Raw genomic sequence first — 22294 nt, forward strand, 5'->3', positions numbered from 1 at the left:
CTAATATTTCGCACCTTCCAGCCTGAGAGCCTGGTATAAGGCAGGTGTATAATCGTTGTTAGTTAAAGGCTCCTCTTTTATCTAGTCTTGCTTGGGAGAGGGGGACTCCTGAGTGATCTTCTAGAACGTAAAGTCAGGGCCAGCTTTCGGTACATGCAACCTGCATAGCTAGGCAGGGTCCTCACTTTTGGAAAACCCCCATTTAGTTTAATGCTCTGCTGTTGCTGTCTTGAAATGCTTCATCATTTTTGAACATAGGTTCCCACATTTCATTTTACACTGAACCCCATCAATTAGGTAGTCAGCCTTGTTTAAAGTGTTGTGAGCCACAAGAGGTGGTAAGGACTTGGGAATCAGGTTCCCCCTTTAGGTCTGACTGCAGTGGTAGTCAGCCCTGGGGCAGCTTGGAATTGAGCAGGTATGTGTTGGCTGAGCACTTCCTTTGTGTCTTCACCAACATCATGAATCATGGTAGCAAAAGACAATTGTAGTGGACTTTATCATGACCATTAGTAGGACTGGTGTGTCATCTTGGGGAATTAGGTATGATTTTCCATGGTGAAAGGTGGTTCTCCGGTCCCCATCTTCAGGTAGACCTGTAACAGAGGTGAAGCCTGCGAGCTGCAGCCCGAGCTTCTGGCAGGGGAGACTCAATTTCTCATTAAGGACACACCCAAAGGGCATCGCTACCTTTGCTGACGAACATGGCAAAGGACGATGCCCACTGTGTTTCTCTGACCCAGTTCTGGAGGCTTTAAACTTGTTCTTACGATTTTTTAAATGCCAAGAAGATACATTACTCCTGTCACCATTTCTCTTTTTCTTCTTATAGATAATGATTTAACTGACGGTGTTTCCAGTTTAGCTTTGGCCACCAAGAAGCTCAAAACCAAATTCTTGGCTTAGGCAAAGCAACTGCGTCAAACTTCCAAATAGCAAGAACGAGAGCATGTATGGAGCGAGAACATATCCAGATGCCATATGTTCTTTAAACGGATCATCTGTTGATCCTTGGTGGCAGCTCTGTGGGGAAGGTACTTTGATTTGAAGAGCTGAAGTCTTTCCAGGTTAAACCGCTTGCCCAAGTGTACCTAGCAAGGAGGTGGTAGAGCTGGCATTTAAACTGATTCTGGAGTTCATATTCTTGAACACAGATCTCCAGCACTTCTGTTCGCGACCTTGATTGCCTGGATGTCAGCCGAGGTGCTTGATTCTTTGTGGTTGTCATTTTTTTTTTGAATTTACCTTTCCCACCACCGGATTTATTATTATTATTATTATTTGAAATGTCTTATGGGAAACTATTTGAGATCCTTTGTGTAAACAAGGCTATGCATAATGAATATACTTGTCTTGTGCCTGGTTGCCTGGGGCGTCCTCAGTAATGGAATGGAAATCCCAGAGGCCTAAGAGTGGGGCCTGATCAGCTTTTCAGTTCCCTGTGGGTCCCTGGCTGTAGTTGTGCTGAAGACAAAGACCAGAAGGGAAGTTCTCAGCCTTGGCCTGGGAGGGTTTTAGTTCCTCCTCTTCCTCTCTCTGAGAATTTCCCCCAGCATAATCAGAAAGACTAAAGTCAGCGAAAAGACTCCTGGTGGCTTTCTTTGCTCTTTGGTGACTGTGGCCTCAGAGACTCCTGGGAAGCCCATTCGGCCCAGGCCCAGGCCTGAAGTTCCTTTTTGTACTGTTTTCTGAAGGCAAGTGAAGCTGAAGCTGAGCCAGTTGCTCCAGAATGAACCGCAGCTCTGGAAAGGGGAAGTAGAAGCCCAGCTGGTTCTGCCATGGCCTGCGAACCACAGATGGACCCCGGTGGGCTGGCTGGCCCTTTGCCCACCTCCTCCGCTGGCTGGAATGCCCTGCCTGGGGGGAGCCCTCCTGGCTGGGGACAAGGTAGGTCAACTTGGCATAGCAAGACTAGGGTGAGGGGAGAGGCACTCAAGTTCCTTCAGATAAGGGTGGGCATCTTAGAATACATTTCCAGGCCACTTTCTGTCATTTCTACCCGGTTCCATCACTGCCTCTATAGACTCAGCCACCATCACCCTGTGCTTGGACCCCTGCTGCAGCCTCCCAGCTGGTCTTTCTTCCTTCTCTTCTCCGCATATCCACACATACCACTTTCTGCTTTGGTATTCCCGCTGGGCTCAGCATGAAGATCCAGCATTCACCAGCTTGCAAGGCCTGTTCTATGTTGTTTGTTTGTTTCTTTTGGAGAGATTTTTTGATGTAGGGCACATGTGCTTTCCAGAGAGACAGTGAGAAACAGAGACACAGAAAATGAGAAATCACCCCCCTCGTCCCCAGGGAGGGATGGCCACACCACAATCCCTTCTCAGGATTTTTGGCATGACGCACCTGTGCCTGGCATAATTTTCAAGCCCCTGGGTTTGAGATTCAAACAGCAGTCCCTCTTTGCATCTAGGTTCTCCCTGCCTCCTCCTGGTTAATTTCCATTTATCCTTCAGAACTCAGTTCAAATATCCCTTCCATGAGGCATTCTTTTTTTTTTTTTTTTTTTTTTTTTTTGCGAGGTTTTCTTACTGAGGGCAGAAAGACAGAGAGAGACAGAGAGACAGAAAGCAAGAAATCAACCCCAGGGGGGATGGTCATGCTGCAATCGCTTCTCCTCCATTCTTCACTCGGGATCTTGGGCACGCATGCACACGTGCCTTGGCATGAGTTTAAGCTGCCGGGTCTGGGACTTGAACCGCGGTCAACTACATGGGAGTCCAGTGACATAGCCATTACGCTGGTTGCTGATACCCATGAGGCATCCTTTTTGATGGCCCAGCCTATGTCAACACCCTCTGATATACTCCTCTTTCTGCATACAGTGTTTACCACAATCAGGAGTAATTATTTGTGTAATAAAGTGTTGAAAGTCTGTCTTCCCCTTGAGGGCTCTATGTTGGCTTGTTCAACCCTCTATCTGTAGTAGCTAGCACAGAGCTTGGCCCATAGTACATGCTCAACAAGTATTTTGTTGAATGAATGAAAGAATGAATGACTGGTTATGCAAGGGGAAATAGCACTCTGAATTGTAGGGTCCACAGAAATGTGACTGGTTACTTAGAAAATGTGAAACTTGATGGCTTAACAAAATAAGGGTTTCTTTCATTAATACCAGTATTAGTAAAGCAGTTTGTGCACATACACACATGACAGCAGAAGGAAGGGAATGGAATGGAATAATTGTCCTTCAGTATTTTGAAGACATTGCTCCACTGATTTTTGGCAAGCCAGTTCTTTCTCCTTGTAGGATGTTGCTCCCCATTATACACCACACACACACACATGCACACACACACACACACACACTCTCACACAGTCATCTTTAGCTTTTCAGTGGTTAGGTGTAAAAAACAAGTATTTCAAAGCAGGGGACTTCTTGTTCTTACTTTAAGGAACAGATGAGAGAGAGCATTGCCAAGAATCCAGGATCTCTTGGTTTGAAAGACAAACAAGGCACCTAGAACGGTGTTTGCATTGCTCAGTGTGCAGAGAGCTGGCAGGAGAACGGTCCAAATTCTCCATCTCTGGAGCTAGGTCACTGTGGGCTTTGATCTGTTCTGTGGAGCGGAGAGCAAGCCCAAGACCCACCTGTGACTGCCTGGCTGTGCACGCTACTTTCACTTCTCTTTCTCACGTTCATTTTCCTTATTGACACTGGGCCATTCCTTTGCTTTTCTGGGGCTCAGTTTGCTTTTCCATGGTAATGTGCCCACCTCCCAGGGCCCTTGGAGGATTTAGTGAAATCATGACTATGAAGCCTAAGCCCAGTGTTTGGCACACAGAAAGATTCTCTACCTGGGACCTGCTCTTAGTATCAGCTTTCATTTTCTTTTTGTCTGGTTTTCCTCATGTCTATCTTTATTTTTATTTTTTAAGGTTGTTTTATTTTATTGCATGATAGCACAGGTGCATGCATGAGAGATAGGTACAGAGAGAGATGCACTCTTGAAAGGTGGACTACACTGTGGGCCCCCTTCCCAGCACTTCAGCTCATCAGCATCTTGATCACTTGTGTGCCTACCTCGTGAGTCTTCAGGCCAACCCAGGGATCTGAACCCACAGCGGCCTTGTGGCTTCTAGCATTGTAGTTCAGTTCACTCTTTTTTTTAGTGGTTTTTGCTATAGGGCACGTGCGCTTGCCAGACAGACAGAGAGAGACAGAGAGACAGAAAGTGAGAAATCACCCCCCAGGGGGGATGGCCACGCCGCAATCCCTTCTTCTCCATTCTCCTCTCAGGATCTTGGGCACGCATGCAAATGCGCCTGGCATGAGTTTTAAGCCACTGGATCCGGGATGTGAACCGTGTTCGACTACGTGGGAGTCCAGCGACATAGCCATTACGCTAACTGCTGGTCCCTAGTTCAGTTCACTCTTAACTGCACCACCAGGCTTGGCCCCTCATTTGCTACATTAAAATGTAATTGTATCAGTTTATCTTTCTGTGTTATTTTTATGAAACTACCTTAAATCCTTTTTGGAATAAGGCATGGGAGGGTAAAAATAAATACCAATACATCAGGGTTGCTTTTTCCAACCTGAGTTCTGATGGGTTTGCTTTTCAGTTATGATAACAATAGCAACTAGTTAAGCAGCACCTATGTGGTGCCAAATACTTTATGTTTAGCTTTTTTTTTTTTTTAAACTTAATTTTTTAATTTTTTTTTTTTTTTGGCTAGGAGGCACATGAGTTGGCATGCCATCTTACTTATTTGTAAAGTCTTCTGTAACAGATATGATCATCCTCCAAGTGAGGAAACAGGTCCAGTGGCTTAAGTTCCTTCCTCAAGTTTAGCTTGTTAGTGAGAAGTTGAGCTGCCATTTGAATCCCAAAGCTATTTGGCATGGACTTTCTTCTACCTTTTTTTTTTTAAATTAATTAATTTATTTTACATACTTTCACTGAACATCACCACAGCATACCAAATGTGATTTTCTAGCCAGAATACACTGTAAAGTGGTTTAATCATACATGTTATCATTAACAAATAATTTTCCATTTCTTGTTTCTTGTATATTATATATATATTTCCCCCTATTTCTCACCCTCTGCCATTTCCCATCCTCCTCCCACCCTGTCTCTGGTATCTGCAATTGCTTTCTATGTCTTTATTCTTTTCCACATTGTATCGATACACCAAATATCTTAATTAATCTAAATACTTTCAATAGTAAGTTCAGCTGATATAGACTTATCTGTGAACAAAAGTTGACTTTAGGCATGAAACTCTGTGGGTAGAATGAATATGTGTAAAATAGCACATATCTGAGGCTATATAGCTTACTGTGGTTACTAAATAGGTATTTTTTAAATACATTTTTTTTTAACTTCAAGAAAGGCAGTTTTAGCTTTAATAAATCAAAATAAAAAAATGTTAAGAGAACTGTGCTTAATGTTTCAAACTAGGAAACAGGTTAGGATTCTGTTTGAATAGTAGGTACATGGACCTGTCCACAAATTGAGAGAAGAAAAAACTCCTTAACACTGGAAAACAAAGCATAGAAGGTCAGTAATGTTTTAGTCAAAAGTCATAAAATTCTATTTCACCAGTTTAAACTTAAGTACTTTATCTTCTGTTGTGGTCCGATATTTCCGTTTAAATTCTGGAAGATAACGTTCAGCTCTGGACTTGTCCCTACCATTAAGCTGGCCATTTTTCTCAGCTGTTTTAGAACTCTTATTTCTGTGTGTCTGACTTTAGTTTTCCTGGGATAGCACTCCCTTCAGAACTTCTTGGAGAGCTGGTCTGGTGCTGGTAAATTCTTTCAGGTTTTGTTTATCTGAGAAAGTTCTTGTCTTCTCTTCCTATATGAAAGATAATCTTGCCAGATATAGTATTCTTGGTTGAAATTGCTTTTCCCTCAACACTTTGAATGTATTTTTCCCATTCTTTCCACACTCACATTGTGTTCAGATGAGAGGTCTGCTGCTAGCCTGATGGGATATCCTTTGTAGGTAACTTGACGTTTCTCTCTTGCCAGTCTGAGTATCTTGTCTTTATGGTTTTGGTCATTCTGGCTATAACGTATCTTGTGTCCCTTCTGAGAATGTTCTTGTCTTCTCTTCCCATATGAAGGATAATCTTGCTGGATTTAGTACTCTTGGTTGAAATGGTTTTTAACTCAACACTTTGAATATATTTTCCCATTCTTTCCTTGCTCGCATTGTTTCCGATGAGATGTCCACTGTTAGCTTGATGGGATATCCTCTGTAGGTAACTTGACGTTTCTTTCTTGCTAGTCTGAATATCTTGTCTTTGTCGGTGGTTTTGGTAATTCTGGCTATAATGTGTCTTGGAGGAGATATTCTTTGGTTGATTCTATTTGGGGTCCTTTATATTTCTCAGGTATGGATCTTTGAATGCCTAAGTTTGGGAAGTTTTCTTCCAGGATTTCATGTTAATGTCCTTATTAGTCTCTTCACCTTCTGGGATATCAATTATCCAGATGTTTGGACGTTTAATGGTATCTAGTATTTCTCATATATTATTCTCATTTTTTGGGCTATTTTCTCAGTCTTTGTGGTGGATTTTACTAGTCCAGCGATCATGTCTTCTACATCTGAGATTTGATTTTCTGAATGATTTAGTCTGCTTTTTAATAGTTTCAAAGGAGGTTTTGACCTCCTGTATTATAGCCTTCATCTTTAACAGTTCCATTTGATTCTTTTTTATGGTGTGTATTTCCTCTCAGCTCTCACAAGAACTTCCTCCCTCCTGGACGTCATCAGCTTTTTTCTTCTGGTGTTCATTGTCTGTCTACTCTTTTGTCTCTGTTAGTTTTGTCACTATGAATACTCTAAATTCTTTATCAGACATTTCCCTGAGTTTCATTGTACTGTCTGTGGATGAAGGGGAGTTATTCTTTTCCTTTGGGGGTGAGGTATTTTCTTGGTTTCTCATATTTCTTGTGCCCCTGCGGTGATTTCTAGTCATTTGATGGTTTATTCGTTTCTTCCTAATTTCTAGAAGATCAATCTGAGCAATCAGAAGTGTGCAGGAGGATGTTGTCGGCAAAACTTTTGGCATTGCGTTTTTCTCCAGGGGCTCTACCAGAGTAAATTCTCAGCAGAATATCCTCATTGCCTTATCTCTGAAATCACTAGTTCTCAGCTCTCGTGGCAGACCTGCATGGACTTTTTTTTTTTTTTTGGAGAGATTTTCACTGTAGGGCGCGTGTACTCGCCAGACAGACAGAGAGAGACATAGAGATAGAAAGCGAGAAATCACCCCCCAGGGGGGATGGTCACGCCGCAATCCCTTCTCCTCCAGTCTCCTCTCGGGATCTTGGGCACGCACGCACACGCGCCCGGTGTGAGTTTTAAGCCACCGGGTTCGGGACACGAACCACGGTCGACTACGTGGGAATCCAGCGACATAGCCATTACGCTAACTGCTGGTTCCCTGCATGGACTTTTTATACCTCACCATCCTACCTTCATATCTCCTACTACTTCCAAAAAAAGAAAATTTATTCATTTATATGTACAGGACAGAGGCCAGGGCATGGAGGCTTCTGGGATATAATGTGAGACCATATGAGAACTTCCCAGGAGTGAAAGCTATCCCCACAAAGAATGGGCAGTAGTATCCCCCATCACAAGGGATAGTTAAATGGAGACCGAACTACTTTATTTATTTAGGCAATTTGCTAGATAACAGGTGTTCTTGCCAGAGAGAAACAGAGAGAGGGAAGGAAAGTGAGAAAGTGCTCTCCATGGGGATGTGGCCATGCTGCAATCCCTTCTTCTCCATTTCTCCTTCCTTCTGGAGTTTTATCCATGCATGCACACACACCAATCATGCTTTTCAAGTCTCCAGGTCCAGGACTCCAGCTGCATCATCAGTTATGTGGGATCCAGCTACCTAACCATTACACCACTGTGACTGAGACTGGCCTAATTTTAAACTACATTGAAGAGATGATGAGTGGACATTTATTCAAACACTGTAAGGGAAACTCAAATAACTGAATAACTGTATTAGTCCATTTCTATATCAAATATCTATTTAGTACCTATTGTATGCTAGGCATTGAAACCAGCTCAGGGGATTCAGTAATGAGCAAACCAGAGTGGGGATATATAGTTTTGTGGAGGAGGTAGACTTCAATCCAAAAATTGCATACATTGGTACTCATCTTTGATGGCTGGCTGGCACTTATTGGGAGATTTAGCAGAGGGTTTTATCTGGTAAGAGTTTAGAGTAACTTGAAAAAAGTGATTAATGAGCTGGGATATAAGTGAAACATATGATTTAGCTGGGTAAAGGTCAATGGAAATGTTCTAGGAGTGGGAGCAGCATATGTGAACCCCCTGAGGTGGGAGAAGACACTACGTATATGAGAAGCAAAGGTGGCTGGTGTGGCAAGACTCAGAACAAGGTTGAGTGGCTTGGGGTGAGTCTGGCAGGATGCTGGTTCTTCTAAGGGCTAGAAGAACATCCTAGGTGGATTTGTCAGCAGAGCACTGGAAAACTATTGACGGTTTTACTTGGGATTAGTGTCACCTGGTTTGCTCTCTGGTCACTGTGTGGAGAATGAATTATAGGGGAAAGAAGGTTTGGAGAAGCCAGTTACAAGGTGACTTGTAGAGGTGCAAGGGGACAGTGAGAATGCTGAGAGGTACATGGAGTTGAGATTCTGTTGTCCTAGTTGGCAAGGCTCAGTGATGGATCGAATGATGGGGGAGTCAGCGTATGGATGGGCCAGGAATTCCCAGAAAGGTTGAGCTAGTTATTTGGCTTTGAAGACTTGGGTATTGCTCAGAGCTATGCTAGTATAAGTCAGTGTATTGGTGAATTACTTTTCTATTGCCACTGTAACAAATGACCACTAACACAGCAAGTTTAAAGCCACAATGTATGTATGTATTTATTCATTCATTCATTCATTCTTTAACATTTTTGCCAAAGGTCACAGGAGCTCACTGAATACACAAAGAATGAGAGAGAGAATGAGAAAACATCCCATATGAGGAATGGTCATGCCACAATCTCTTCTTCTCCATCTCTCTCTATCCTTTTGGGATTTTGCACATGCACGCATACACACCTAGTGTGTTTTTCAGGCTGCCGGGTCTAGGACTTGAACCATGCAGTTGGCCATTTAGGATCCAGTCACCTTAATCATCATGCCACCAGCTGGCCCAATTATATTATCTGATAGTTCTGTAGGTTAGAAGTCTGACTGGTTTCACCGAGCTAAAATCAAGGCATTGGCAGGGTTGTGGTCCTTTCTAGAGGCTCTCGTGAGAATGCATGTAGTTGCTTTTTCTACCTCCTTGAGCCACCCACATCTCTTGGCTCAGGACTCTTCTGCCATGGTCAAAACTAGTAGCGGTATATTCCTCCATGTCAGGCCATAGGACATCTTTCTCCGACTCTCTGCTTCCTTCTTCTACCTTAAAGAATCCTTGTATTACATTGGGCCCGCCCAGATAATCCAAGATGAGCTTCCTATGTAAGACCAGTGGATTAGCAACCTTCATTCCATCTGCAATTAAAAAAAATTATTTATTTAATTTTATTCATTATTATCATTATTATTATTATTTTTAATTTGACCAGAGACACACACAGAGAGAGGGAAAGTGGGAAAGCAAGCTGCCGGGTCTGGGACTCAAACCACAATTAGCCATGTAGGAATCCAGTGCCTCAACCACTGTGCCACCTGTGGGCCCCTCCATCTGAAATTTTAATTCCCCTTCACCATATTCAGAGGTTCTGGGGATTAGGGCATGGATATCTATGGTGGCCATTGTTCTGCCTACCATGATACTCACCTTTAGGTCCTCTAAGCCTACTGGGAATTTGAGTAATTGAGTTGAGATTCCTCTGCAGTACTTAAATAATGTCTACTACCTCATCCCCTTCATGTAGTCAATTATCTAGTCTCTGTGATGGGGAATTCACTACTGCCCACTCTGTGAGGACAGCCTTCACTCTTGGGAAGTTCCTTCTTCCACGGTTTCATGTTGAGTCCCAGACGTCTCCATGCTCTGGCCTCAGTTCTGCCTCCTGAGGGCTTCCCATCCAGTTGAGTCTTCCCCCACTAGAGATTTGAGGATGGTCCCTCCTTGTCTGAGAAGGTTGTCATTGCCAGACAGATAATGTCATCAGGCTCTGGGATTATCCTGGGTGGTTCTCATTCAGCCAGATGAAGCTTCTAGTCTGCTTTCAGAACTCCACAATGGCCAGGTCCTCACAGTTCTCCGGATCGACAATACCTGTGCACCCATCTCCTTCGACCTAGGAGCTGCAGAAGAACAACTCCAGACCTGGGGCATTCAGGTGAGTGCTAACTATGTGGAGTCCCTGCTATTTTACCTTCCATCCATCTACCTTTGCATCCACTCATCTCTCTTTTCATCCAGTTATTCATACACTATTTGTTAAGCACTCTGGGTTACTTGTGTGTGTGTGTGTGTGTGTGTGGGTGTGGCAGGGGAGATTTCAGGAAGGGTATCAGAACTGTCCTCCTTTCCCAAATAATTTCCTTTTGAATGTGTGTTTTGGGGTGCCACTCTGTGCCAAGCACTTAACTGGCTGTGCATTACAGAGGTGCACAGGACACAGTAAACATGCTCACACTGCTCACGGAGGAGACGGATGTATGTTGGAGAAATCAGGATGGCGGACCATAGATGCTGCAGCAGAGTAATGTGCAAGGCATTCATGGGAGAAAACGATGAACTGGCCTAGGGAGAGGGGGCAGTGGTGGTAGTTTTGAATGCTTTGCACAGGAGCAGGTTCTTGATCTGAGATCTTGAAGGATAAATAGGAGTGTGCTCAGTGGACAGAAGGAAGGGAATTTAGCAAGGAAGGTGCACAGGAATTCACTAGATAATAATGTAGCACATGTGAGCATAATGTTTCCAGGCACAGGGTTTCCAGATCTGTGGATCTTGAGGAGGATCCAGATCTACTGCTCACTGCCTGTGTGACTTTGGCAGGTGACTCAGCCTCTCTGAGGCTCAGTTTCATTGTCTGTAAAGACAATATTAATATCTGTTATTAAGAGTTTTTGTTAGGATTAAATTAAATAATGCTTAAGGAACAATTGCACCGTCTGTAGCATATAGTAAATGCTCAATAAATTGTAGCTATTATTGTTGTCATCAAGTGCCCACAGGTGCGTGTTTTCCTCTTTCTGAAGTCCCCAACATGCTGGGACCTCTTCTATACTAGATGGAGGTGACACATTAAGAATGGTGAAAATACACTACTAATTTTACTGCAGATTTTAGGATTTACTTCTTAAAAATGGAATGACATTCCTGTTTAGAACATTTTGTGACTACTGAGGGAAAACTTTACAAATGGACAGGGTTAAACTCACATCAACACTAGCTAGTTTATCGTTCCATGTTTCTTTTCAACCCTTGTGCAGAAGAACATTTTTTCCTCTTAAAGAAAGGGTTCCACTGTGTTTACCAGGCTGTCTTCAAACTCGCAATCTTCCTGACTCAGTCCCCCAAGTAGTCGGGACAACAGACTCGCACCACTGCACCAAGCAGAACGTTTTTCTTAAATAGTCATCCTCAGATGGAGTTTTCTTACTGGTCAACAGTATTCACTTTATTCTATGATGTTCCTGAGGATAATTCCAAATGCTTAAAGTCTGTTTCCTTTCTTTAATTTGATTTTTTAATGCCAGAGGGTGTGGGCACATGCCAGAAAAAGAGGGAAAGCACATGCCAGAGAGAGAGAGAGAGAGAAAGAGAGAGAGACAGAGACTGAGATAAAGCACCCTGCCCCCAAGTGAAGCCTGGCCAGGCCACCATCCTTTTGTTTGTTCCCAATTTCAGTTAGGATCCTGGGCACACATGCATATGCACTTTTGTTTGTTTTTGTTTTTGTTTTCATTTCTTCACATTTAATTGTACATCTCCATACCATACAATATAGTATTTTTGGTATTTCAAAAACATACATGGGCTGGGACCAGCACTTAGTGTAATGGCTATGTCGCTGGACTCCCATGTAGTCAACTGCTGTTTAAGTCCCGAACCCGGTGGCTTAAACTCACGCTGGGCACGTGTGCGTGCGTGTCCAAGATCCCGAGAGGAGAATGGAGGAGAAGGGATTGTGGCGTGGCCATCCCCCCTGGGGGGTGATTTCTTGCTTTCTGTCTCTGTCTCTCTCTCTGTCTGGTGAGCACACGCGCCCTATAGCAAAAACCTCTGAAAAAAAAAATACAAGGGTTTTTACCAATTTGGTGTGTTTATTAAACCATCAGGGTCAGGATTTGAACCATGGTTAGCCACGTGGGATCCAGCTTCCTCCATACAATCCTTAACCACTGCATTATGGGGCTGGTCCATAAATTTAATTTTCCTTCTTCCTTCCTTCCTTCCTTCCTTCCTTCCTTCCTTCCTTCCTTCCTTTCTCTCTTTCTCTCTCTCTCTCTCTCTTTCTTTCTTTCTGGAATTATTTATTTTATTTCATTTATCATTATTATTTTTAAATTTGCTACAGGGCATGTGCATGCACCAGAGAAAGACAGAGAGAGAGAGAAAGTGAGAAAGCAAGCTGCCAGATCTGGAACTCAAAGCATAGTTGGTCATGGAAGAGTCCAGTGCCTCAACCACCACACTACCTGCTGGCCCCAAATTCTATTTTCTTAAGTCTCTTCTCATAGGGCCTTTTTGTCTTACAGACAGTTTTGTTTGAGCAGAAAGATGCGGGTGATATTGTTATTGCAGTGTTGATAATATCACCTGAATGCCTGGTGTTGACCACAGGACTGGTGTGTGTATGATCTCATTTAATATGCACTCCCCCACACACAAGATGGGTACTCCTCATTTTATAGAGGAGGAAATGGAGGCTCAGAGAAGGGGGTTACTTGTGCCAGGTTGGACAGTGCATGAGTGGCAGGCCAAAGTTTGGGCCAGGGCTGTCTGACTCCAGGGCCTCTGCCTCCCTTTGGGGTTCCCCTAGCGTGCTGTGAAGTGCTGAGTCTCAGGCTGCAGGGATCCTTCTCTAGGAAGCCCTTCTGGATCTTGAGCTGTCCCTGTGATTTCTACCCAGTGCTCCTAGCTCCTCATTGTTCCCTCCAGGGCAGCCTGGAATATGCCTAATCCCTCTGCACCTGATAGTCACATGAACAGAAGTGCCTGCTGGCTGGTGGGCTGGAGGAGGGGAGCGGTCCTCCTGTGGCTGACTGACCTCTCTCCTGGAATGGCTGCTCAGGTCCCGGTTGACCAGTATCGGAGCTTGGCTGAGAGTGCCCTGCTGGAGCCTCAAGTGAGAAGATACATCATCTACAACTCCAGGCCCGTGCGGCTGGCCTTCGCTGTGGTAAGGAGGGAGGTGGCCCGCATGCTGACTCTGCGGTGGGCCCTGGAGCCTGGGGGTGGAGGTGGGGAGGGTGGGGGCTGGGCCCAGGCACCTGGGAAAGCAGAATCACCTGGCCCCAGATTCTGTATAAGAGGAAGTCTGGGAGTGGGTTGTAAACAAGTCCCCGCACACAAGATGGGTGTTGGGGTTTACTGTGGGCAGAGCCTGGACCTGGGAATCTGCCCGCCCACCCAGTCTCTGGCTCAGTGTCTGGCCTTGGCTAAGACTCCCTCCCCTCTCTGGAACTTGGTTTCCCCATCTGTTCAACAGATAGGTCCACTTCAGCTCTAGTCATATATACATGTCTGTACATGCGGGATAGGCGGGATCTTCAAAAAGTTCATGGGAAGTACATATGAAAAAAATTTGCATGGATTTAAAATTTCTTTGCACCAAAATAAACTTGTACTTTAATTCCATTTTTTCCCATGAACTTTTTGAAGTTCCCTCCTACATGTGCATATATATATTATGTATATACAAATATACACACGTAAATACCTCTGTCTGTGTACACGCATGTACACACACATAAACATAAACACATATATACCGCAGAGTCAGTGTTTGAACCCAGGCCTTCTGGCTTCAGCATCTGTACTCCAAACTAGTATGATTTATTGCTGTTTTTTATAGTTGATGGTCAAATGGCACACCTGACCATCAAGAACGCTTCTAAGGAGAAAGGAAAAGGGTGGAACCCAGCATTTAATAATTCCTTAGTAAGTGGGCACACTGGACCTGTGTCTTAAACACTGTTACCTTGTTAACCCTGTAACAACCTTGAGAAATAGGTATTATTATCCCAGTTAGCATCTGTAGATGAGGAAACTGAGGCTCAGAGAGGTGTTATAACCTGTCCAAGCCCACATGACAATAAAAGATCAACGTGGGCCTCAGATTCAAATTTATATCCCTCTAGAACCCACTGCCCCCCCCCTTTTTTTTCTTTGTTAAGAGAGAGAGATTTTTGCTCTAGGACAGGTATGCTTGCTGGAGAGACAGAGAAAGACAGAAAGTGAGAAATCACTCCCAATCCCCTCCGGGGTGGGGCATGGCCACTCCTCAATCCCTTCTTCTCCATTCTCCTCTTTGGATTTTGGGCATGTACACACACATGTGCCTAGTGTGAGTTTTAAGCTGCCAGGTCTGGGACTTAAACTGCCGTTGACCATGTGGGAGTCCAGTGATGTAACCATCATGCCACCTGCTGGTCCCACCCACTGCCCTTTTCTGTTTGATTTAAAATCCAGGTAAACAGGATTAGGAGTAGCTACTAACCACTTTTTTCTCCCTTTGCTTATAAATGTGAAACGTGTCTGCACTAGCCTCTCCTGGCCTGGTGGGCTGTTTGAATCCAAGTAGGAGCCCCTTTGAGGGGGCTGCTCTATCTGAGGACAAGTGTTCCTGACCCTACACTTCCTTGGCTTCTTGTAGGTTTTCTACGTGGTGGTGTGGGCCAACATCTATTCCACCAGCCAGATGTTTGCCCTGGGCAGCCACTGGGCGGGCGTGCTGCTCGTGACCCTGGCCGCGGTGAGCCTGACCCTGACCCTCGTGCTGGTCTTTGAGAGACACCAGAGGAAGGTGAGCTGTCCAGAGACCCCAGCTATGCACCCTCCAGGAGGGCAGTGCAGGTGTGAGGATCCCAAGTCAGGTTTCTCTCTTGCCTGCCTCAAAGTATTTCTCCAACCACAAAAGTTCACACTGACCCATGTGTCTGGTGACTAAAAGAAATCAAATCACATGCATGATCTAATCCTCTCTGTTCTATCTCATCCTTGTGGATTGTTTTTCTGGAAGCAAGCTGTGTTTTGAGAGCATTTGGGAGGATGCCACTCATAGCTGGCATCCCTATGGTACTTTGCTTAACAGAGACTTTTCTCATGCCTCCTCTCCCAGGATGCTCAGGACAGGGAGGTAGGGGTACCAGACCCACCTTGCAGCACTAGGTGCCCAAGGCCCAGGGATGGGACAAGGTGATGTACCTGGTACTCTAGCGACAGTCATGCCTCATTTATCTCAGCATTGATTGACTTCTGAGACAGAGCGGCTAGTCAGAGAGTTTAGGAAATTTAACCTGGATCCCACTGTAAGTGGCAGAGGCAGGGTTCAAAGCCTGAGCTCTCTGGAGAGAGAGACTGGTACCTCCCAGTCTGATGTATAGCTCTCTAAGTGTATTCTCTTTCTTTAGTGTCTGGCTTTGGTTACATACTGAGCACTCCATAGGCCCATGTGGAGCTCCTCTGTTCAGTGCTTTGTGTGTTATCTCATTAAATCCTCCACTACGCTCTAACACAAGGGTCAGGGAGATGCTATTTCTCTCGTTTTACAGATGAGGGGCTGAGGCTTGGAGAGACTCAAAGAGCAGCTCGTGGCCTTGGTTCTAATAAATGGGAGAACTGGAGTTCAAGTGTAAGGTGCAGATTCCAAGTTATGTTCTTTTTATTTTTTAAGGATTATTTTATTTAACTTTATTTATTTATTTTAATTTGAACAGAGAGGGGCAGAATGAGCAAGCAAAAGAGAGAGAGAGAGAGAGAGAGAGAGAGAGAGAGAGAGAGATAGATAGAGAAAGAGAAAGTGAGAAAGTAAGCCACCAGGTCTGGGACTCAAACCGTGGTCGGCCATGTGGGAGTCCAGCATCCTTGACCACCACACCATCTGCCGGCCCACCAACGCATGTTCTTAGTTGATACCTAATAGTGTGTGTTCTGTGGCTGCTGTAACATATAGTCATAAACTTCTTGGCTTGCAACACAAATTTATTATCTTACCATTTTGTAGGCTAAAAGCTCAACATGGGACTCAAGGGTCTGAAATCTAGCTGAAGGCTGCCTTCCTTCTGAAAGCTCCAGGGCAGTGGTCCTCAACCTTTTTTAGCACCAAGGGCCAGTTTTATGGAAGACAATTTTTCCACAGACTGGGGCTATGGGAGGAGAAGTAGATTCTGACTTAAAGCCTGCCACTAGATGCAGTTATACAATTGAAGTGTTCCATCTCACTTACCACTATAAAGCTTGTCACCAGGTGCAACTTGATTGTCACTTGCCACTCACTGATAGGTTTTTTTATTTTTTTTTTGGAGAGTTTTTTTTGCTATAGGGCGCGTGCACTCGCCAGACAGACAGAGAGAGACAGAGAGACAGAAAGCGAGAAATCACCCCCCAGAGGGGATGGTCACGCCGCAATCCCTTTCTCCTCCATTCTCCTCTTGGGATCTTGGGCACGCACGCACATGTGCCCAGCATGAGTTTTAAGCCACCGGGTCTGGGACGCGAACCACGGTCGACTACGTGGGAGTCCAGTGACACAGCCATTATGCTAACTGCTGGTTCCCTGATAGGGTTTTGATATGAGTCTTCAAGCAATTGATTTATTATGGTCTCTGTGCACTCCAACCTCTCTGCTAATGTGAATCAGTATTTGCAGCCACTCCCTAGTGCTAGCATTAGTACCTCAGCTCCACCATAGATCATCACACATTAGGTTCTCGTGAGGAATGAGCACTAAGGTCTCTCGCATGAACAATTTACAATAGGATTTGTACTACTATAAGAATCTAATGCTGCCATTGTTAGACAGTAGGCCAAGCTCAGGAAGTAACGTGAGTGATGGGGGAGTGGTTGTAAATACAGATGAAGCTTCACTTGTTTGCCTGCTGCTCACCTCCTGGTGTGTGGCCTGGTTTCTAACAGGTTACAGACAGATATGAGTCTGTAGCATGGGGGTTGATGACCCCTTCTCTAGGGAAAAATCTGTCTGCTTGCCTTTCTAGCTCCCAGAGGCCACCTATATTCCTTGACTCATGGGCCCCTTTTCCACTTTTAAGGCCAGCAGTGGTGTGTTGAGTCTTTCTCATACCTTCTTTTCTCACTCTGATTCTTTTGAAACCCTCTTCCACTTTTAAGAATCTCCTTTGTGATTATATTAGGTCACTTGGATAATTTAAGCCAATCTTCCTATTTGAAGATCAGCTGATTAGCAGCAATAACCCTGTATACAATCTTTATTCCTATTTGAAATCTAATAACATATTCATGAGTTAATAGGATTTAGACATATTTGGGGGACCATTAATTATTTTTTTTCTAGATTTTGTGAGCTGGTATGTGTGCTTGCTGGAGGGACACACACACACACAGAGGATAGCAACAGAGAGGGAATGTGAGAAAGGCCCTCCATGGGGGATGGTCATGCTACAATATCTTCTTTTCCATTTCTCCCTTCTTTGGGATTTTGGGCATGCACACACATGTGTCTGGAGTGTTTCTCAAAGCACCACAAGGTCTGGGACTGGAATTGTACAGTTGGCCATGTGGAATCTTAACCACCATGTCATAAGCTTGCCTGGGAACATTAATTCTGTCTACCACACCTCCATTGTCTTCTCAGTTACTTGGGAAGCTCCTGTCCTCCTACCCTGTAGCACCTGGCACAGTGAAGGACTCAGATCCTTAGCAAACAGTCTGCTCTTGCCTGACTCAGAAGGGGAGGACAGGAAGTTGGGAAACGTGTATAGGGCTTGGGCTTGAATCTCATTCAGTGCCTGTGTTCATGGGGACAAATAGGAATTTTATGGCTTAATCATTCTGAAAGGATCTTTGTTGGACTTTACCACGAAGCTAACTAACTAATGCTACCCTTGGACTCTGTTGAAGCTTTCATGGCCCTTGTGCTTGGTCTGTAAAAAATAAATTGAGCTGACTGCTCCTACAACAAGAAACTTCTCTCACGGAAGGGAAAAAAAACAAAGTGTTCTGCCTTAGCAGAAGCAAATGAAGTCTGGCACCTGGCAGGTGCTTCGAGGACACAGATGTAATTCGCACAGGGAAGGCCTGCTTTGGCAGCCTGCTCCTTCTCTTCCTTTCTTTATTCAACTGGTATTTATGAAGCTCCTGTGAATACCAGGTAACATACTAGGCACAGACATGAACAAGATATAGTGTCTTTATTCATGGGTGCAGCTTGGAGGCCCCAGGTGAATGGCAACAATTCTATCATAGTTGTTTATTCACTCAGGAGACTCCTGCTTTTATTCTGATAATAAAATTACCTTACTTACACCTACTGTGTGTTCTATACTTGAGGTCTGATATCTGTGCCCATCAACAGCTTTATTAAAAGGCACGATACTTATGCCATTTGTCAGCTGTGCAACCTGGGGGGAAGTTATTATTTAACCTCTCAGGGCCTCGGTTTCCACATCTGTAAAATGGGATAATAATTGTAGCTCCCTTGTTATTGTGCACTTAAAGTGACTTTACACACATAAAGTGCATACGAAGGTACCTGGAATAAAGGAAATACTCCCTACATAGAAACTGTTATTAGTATTGACTGTTTGCTGATGGGGAAGCTGAAGTTCAGAGAAGCCAAGTAACTAGTCCATGGCCTTCTTTGGGTCTTCCTTTGGGTCTCAGCTCCAAGACCTTTTGTGCCTGCATCCTCACTCAGACCAAGCAGATCTTCATTCCTGATGATTGTCACTTGAACTCTTAGTGTCCCACCTACGTCACATAGCATCCTTAGGAGTTTTAAAATTTTGTGTACACTGCCTTGTCTTCCCCTCGTTTGGTGCATTATTAGCCTTTCTCAGGGTTTCCCTGCCTTGTCTCCCCTGCAGCAGCAGTCCCCAGCCTTTTTGGTCCTCGAGACTGGTTTCATGGAGGACAGTTTTTCCATGGACCAGGATGGGGGAGTTGGTTTCAGGATGATTCAAGTGCATTCCATTTATTGTGCACTTTATTTCTGTTATCATTACATTGTGATATATAATGAAATAAATATACAACTCACCATAATATAGGATCAGTGGGAAGCCTGAGCTTGTTTTCCTGCAACTAGAATGCAACTGCATTCAAAGCCAAACTGGAATTATGGGGATGATGAGTGAGTAGTGGGATTTTTTGACAAGTTTCAACACGAGAATCTAATGTGACCTAACTGACTGCAGGTGGAGCTGAGGCAGTAATGCAAGGAATGGTGAGCGTCTGTAGAGATGAAGCTTCACTGGTTTGCCTGCCACTCACCTCATCTCTGGGCTGAGGCATGTGGGAAGCTCCTAAAAATATTTGTTTGTGGCCACCATGGTAGAAAACATGATGTTTTTAATTCACTGTCATCACCAAAATGATATTATTAGCTAGTATATACTGAGTGTTCTTCTAAGCGTTCGACATGGATTAACATGTTTCATCCTTATTGAAACTCTTGGAATTAGGGACATTGGTGATAATATTTCCGATTTGGGCATGAGGACATGGAGCCAGACAGGTGTTAAGTAATTGGACAGACAGTTGGAGATGGTGTCAGGAATTAAACTGTTGATGATGTGAGTTTGTGAAAGGGTAAACAACACCTACTAAAATTCTAGGTGAAACAAAAAATAATCATATCTTGATTTTAAAAGGAGTAGCATTCCTGGAAAATTCAATGTATATTAAACCCGTGCAAAAAATAAAACTTTATGTGTTTCTATAAAATGGAGTTGGAGAATTCTGAGGAGGGTTTTCATCTGCATTCATGTCCTTTGGGATATTTGGAGTCTTGGTCAGCCAAAAGACAGTTCTTCGGCATATGAAATGGTCTGTGGGGGCCTTGTCCTTCACAGAAGGCATGTGTTTCTCATCTCTGGTCCTCCTCCCCTGAGTACCCGCATTGCCTGTCTTCTTCCATCTTTGTGACAACCCAAATGGCCTCCTCAAATTTCCAAAATCATCCTTCGGGGGTCCTGCCCAAAGAACCATTGGCCTTGATTGGGTTGCTTCTTCTAATTGCTTCTCAAAGTCCTCATGGCATCTCTTCCCCAAACCAGCATTTGGGTCCTACTGCCCTTCCTCCCCCTCTCTTCCTTATGTAGCATCTACTTTGTTAACTGAATACACAGGTCAGTTGGTTTGGGTGGGAAAAGAAAGATCGATTTTCAGAGCGTCTTTTGAGGGCTAGGCATTATGTGGGATTCTTTAAAAGTAGGTGTTTTCTAGACAGAGCAGAGCTTTATTTACACGATAGATGCTCAAATCCATTCATTCCCCCAGCCCCACCACCACTCATATCTGCGTCCCAGGCCCTGGGTTAAGCACTTCACACACAATCTCAATCAAATCTCACCACATCTCTAGGAGGTAGGGATGCTCTTTTTCTTTATTCTACAACTGAAGGAAAGAAACAAGGCATGATAAAGGGAGATATCTTGTTTAGGGCCACATAGCCAGGAAGTAGCAAAGCTATGCTTTGTCTCAGGATTGTTAGACACTATTGAATTTTTTTAAAAAGTTAATCAATCAGTCAGTTTTTAAAGACAGGCTCTTGCAGTGTCACAGTCCTTCTGCCTCAGCCTCTCAAATAGCTGGGACTACAGGTGTGTGCCCCTGGTCCAGGTTGGTAGGGTAGGCTGGTGTCTTACTCCATTGTGTTGCTAAACAGAAATACCCAAGAGTGGGTGACCTGTAAAGAATAGAAGTTTATTTGTTTCATGATTCTGGTATCTAGAAAGGCCAAGGTGCGGGGTCAGCATGAGGTCAGCTATGGGTGCCGTGTCACAATGTGGTCAACAGGAACACAGAGAGGTGTACATATGCAAAGAAAGAGAAAACAGAATTCTCATTTCCTCTTTGTCTCTCCTATGTCCCCAGCCAATTGGATGATGATTAGGCCTCAACCCTTAGAAGTCTTACCATCTCCCAAAGCCATTACACTGGAGATCGGGCTTCCAAAGCATGAACCTTTGAAGACACAAACTTACCAAATCATAGCAACCAGGAATTGAACCAGGTCTCCCATGTGGCCCCCCACTGAGTAGAAGCATCACCCCATACATACTGCTGTGGCTGGGCTTGACACTATTAAATTTATGGTCCTGACAACAGTCCCATTTTACAAGGGAGGGAATGAGACAGTCTGGAGGGTGAGGATTGTCTAGGGATGGGTTAGTGTGTGGTTATTGCCTGGGGCCTAGGAGTTCCCTGGCTGCATGGACTTATAGCCATGGGCCTGACATTTGTCTTACAGGCCAACACCAACACAGACCTAAGGCTGGCAGCTGCCAACGGAGCCCTTCTGAGACACCGGGTGCTGCTGGGAGTGACAGACACGGTGGAAGGATGCCAAAGTGTGATCCAGGTATTGTGTCTTTGAGTGACCTCTCCTTGATAGCTTTCTTTTGGGCTGGGCTAATGGAAGAGGTGGCCTCTGTTCTCCCAGCCCACATGGTATCCCCTGGAGTGAGTTGATGAGATGGCTGCCAGCAGCTCTTCACTCCCTTCCTGCTCCAGAGTTTCCTCCTCGTGATGCTCCTTGTTTGTGTACTAAGGGGCCCATGCACGGTCCCTATCTTGCAGGAGCTCACTGGCTTGTGAGGATGACAGGTGCACAGTCAGGCAGTGAACAGTAGCCTCTCCTGGCCTATAGCAAGGAGACAGATAGCCTCTGACAAGGCCGAGTGGCTAGGTAGACAGGGTACTTTTGAGGAACTACTAATTAGTGGACACATCTTTTCAGACAGTTGGGTTCCTTTACTTTAATATCTTGGCATGACAATGTCTACGCTGTCCTTCACTGGTGGGTCCAATGGGGGTGGGCAGGTGTTGGGGATGGGTAACTAGTGAGAATAAAGGTGTAACAAAGTGACCCTGAGGTGTTAATATTTGAAGCAGGGTGATGGGTAGCTGTCATCTACTTTATTTTTTTTTTCAGAGAGAGAGAGATTTTCGCTATAGGGCATGTGTACTCTCCAGAGAGACAGAGAGATAGAAAGTGAGAAATCTCCCCTCAGGGGGATGGCCACACTGCAGTCCCTTCTCCTCCATTCTCCTCTCCGGACTTTGGACATGCACGCCAGGTCTGGGACTTGAACCGTGGGTGGCTACATGGGAGTCCAGTGACATAACCATTATGCCATCTGCTGGTCTCAGCTGTTATCTACGTTTGTATGTGTTTGGAAACT

General features: G+C 44.6%; 1 protein-coding gene across 3 annotated transcripts in view; it reads left to right on the plus strand.

Annotated features, from left to right (window-relative positions):
- The window catches only part of TMEM268 (transmembrane protein 268), a 36484-nt gene that overhangs the window by 3975 nt on the left and 10215 nt on the right, over nt 1-22294 (plus strand). The window contains exons 1-6 of one of the 3 annotated variants that reach the window (XM_014585687.2): nt 798-1034; nt 1695-1887; nt 10187-10296; nt 13201-13308; nt 14785-14934; nt 21361-21471. In XM_014585687.2, the coding sequence (XP_014441173.1) occupies nt 1779-1887; nt 10187-10296; nt 13201-13308; nt 14785-14934; nt 21361-21471 (588 nt within the window). In that variant the 5' untranslated portion in view covers nt 798-1034; nt 1695-1778. Of the gene's footprint in view, nt 1-649; nt 1035-1694; nt 1888-10186; nt 10297-13200; nt 13309-14784; nt 14935-21360; nt 21472-22294 lie in introns of those variants that run through there. The other 2 variants (XM_006142786.2, XM_027769623.1) reach the window with 2 other exon arrangements.

This window comes from Tupaia chinensis, unplaced genomic scaffold (genome assembly GCF_000334495.1).
Source record: "Tupaia chinensis unplaced genomic scaffold, TupChi_1.0 Scaffold000081_1, whole genome shotgun sequence".
Taxonomy (NCBI): domain Eukaryota; kingdom Metazoa; phylum Chordata; class Mammalia; order Scandentia; family Tupaiidae; genus Tupaia; species Tupaia belangeri.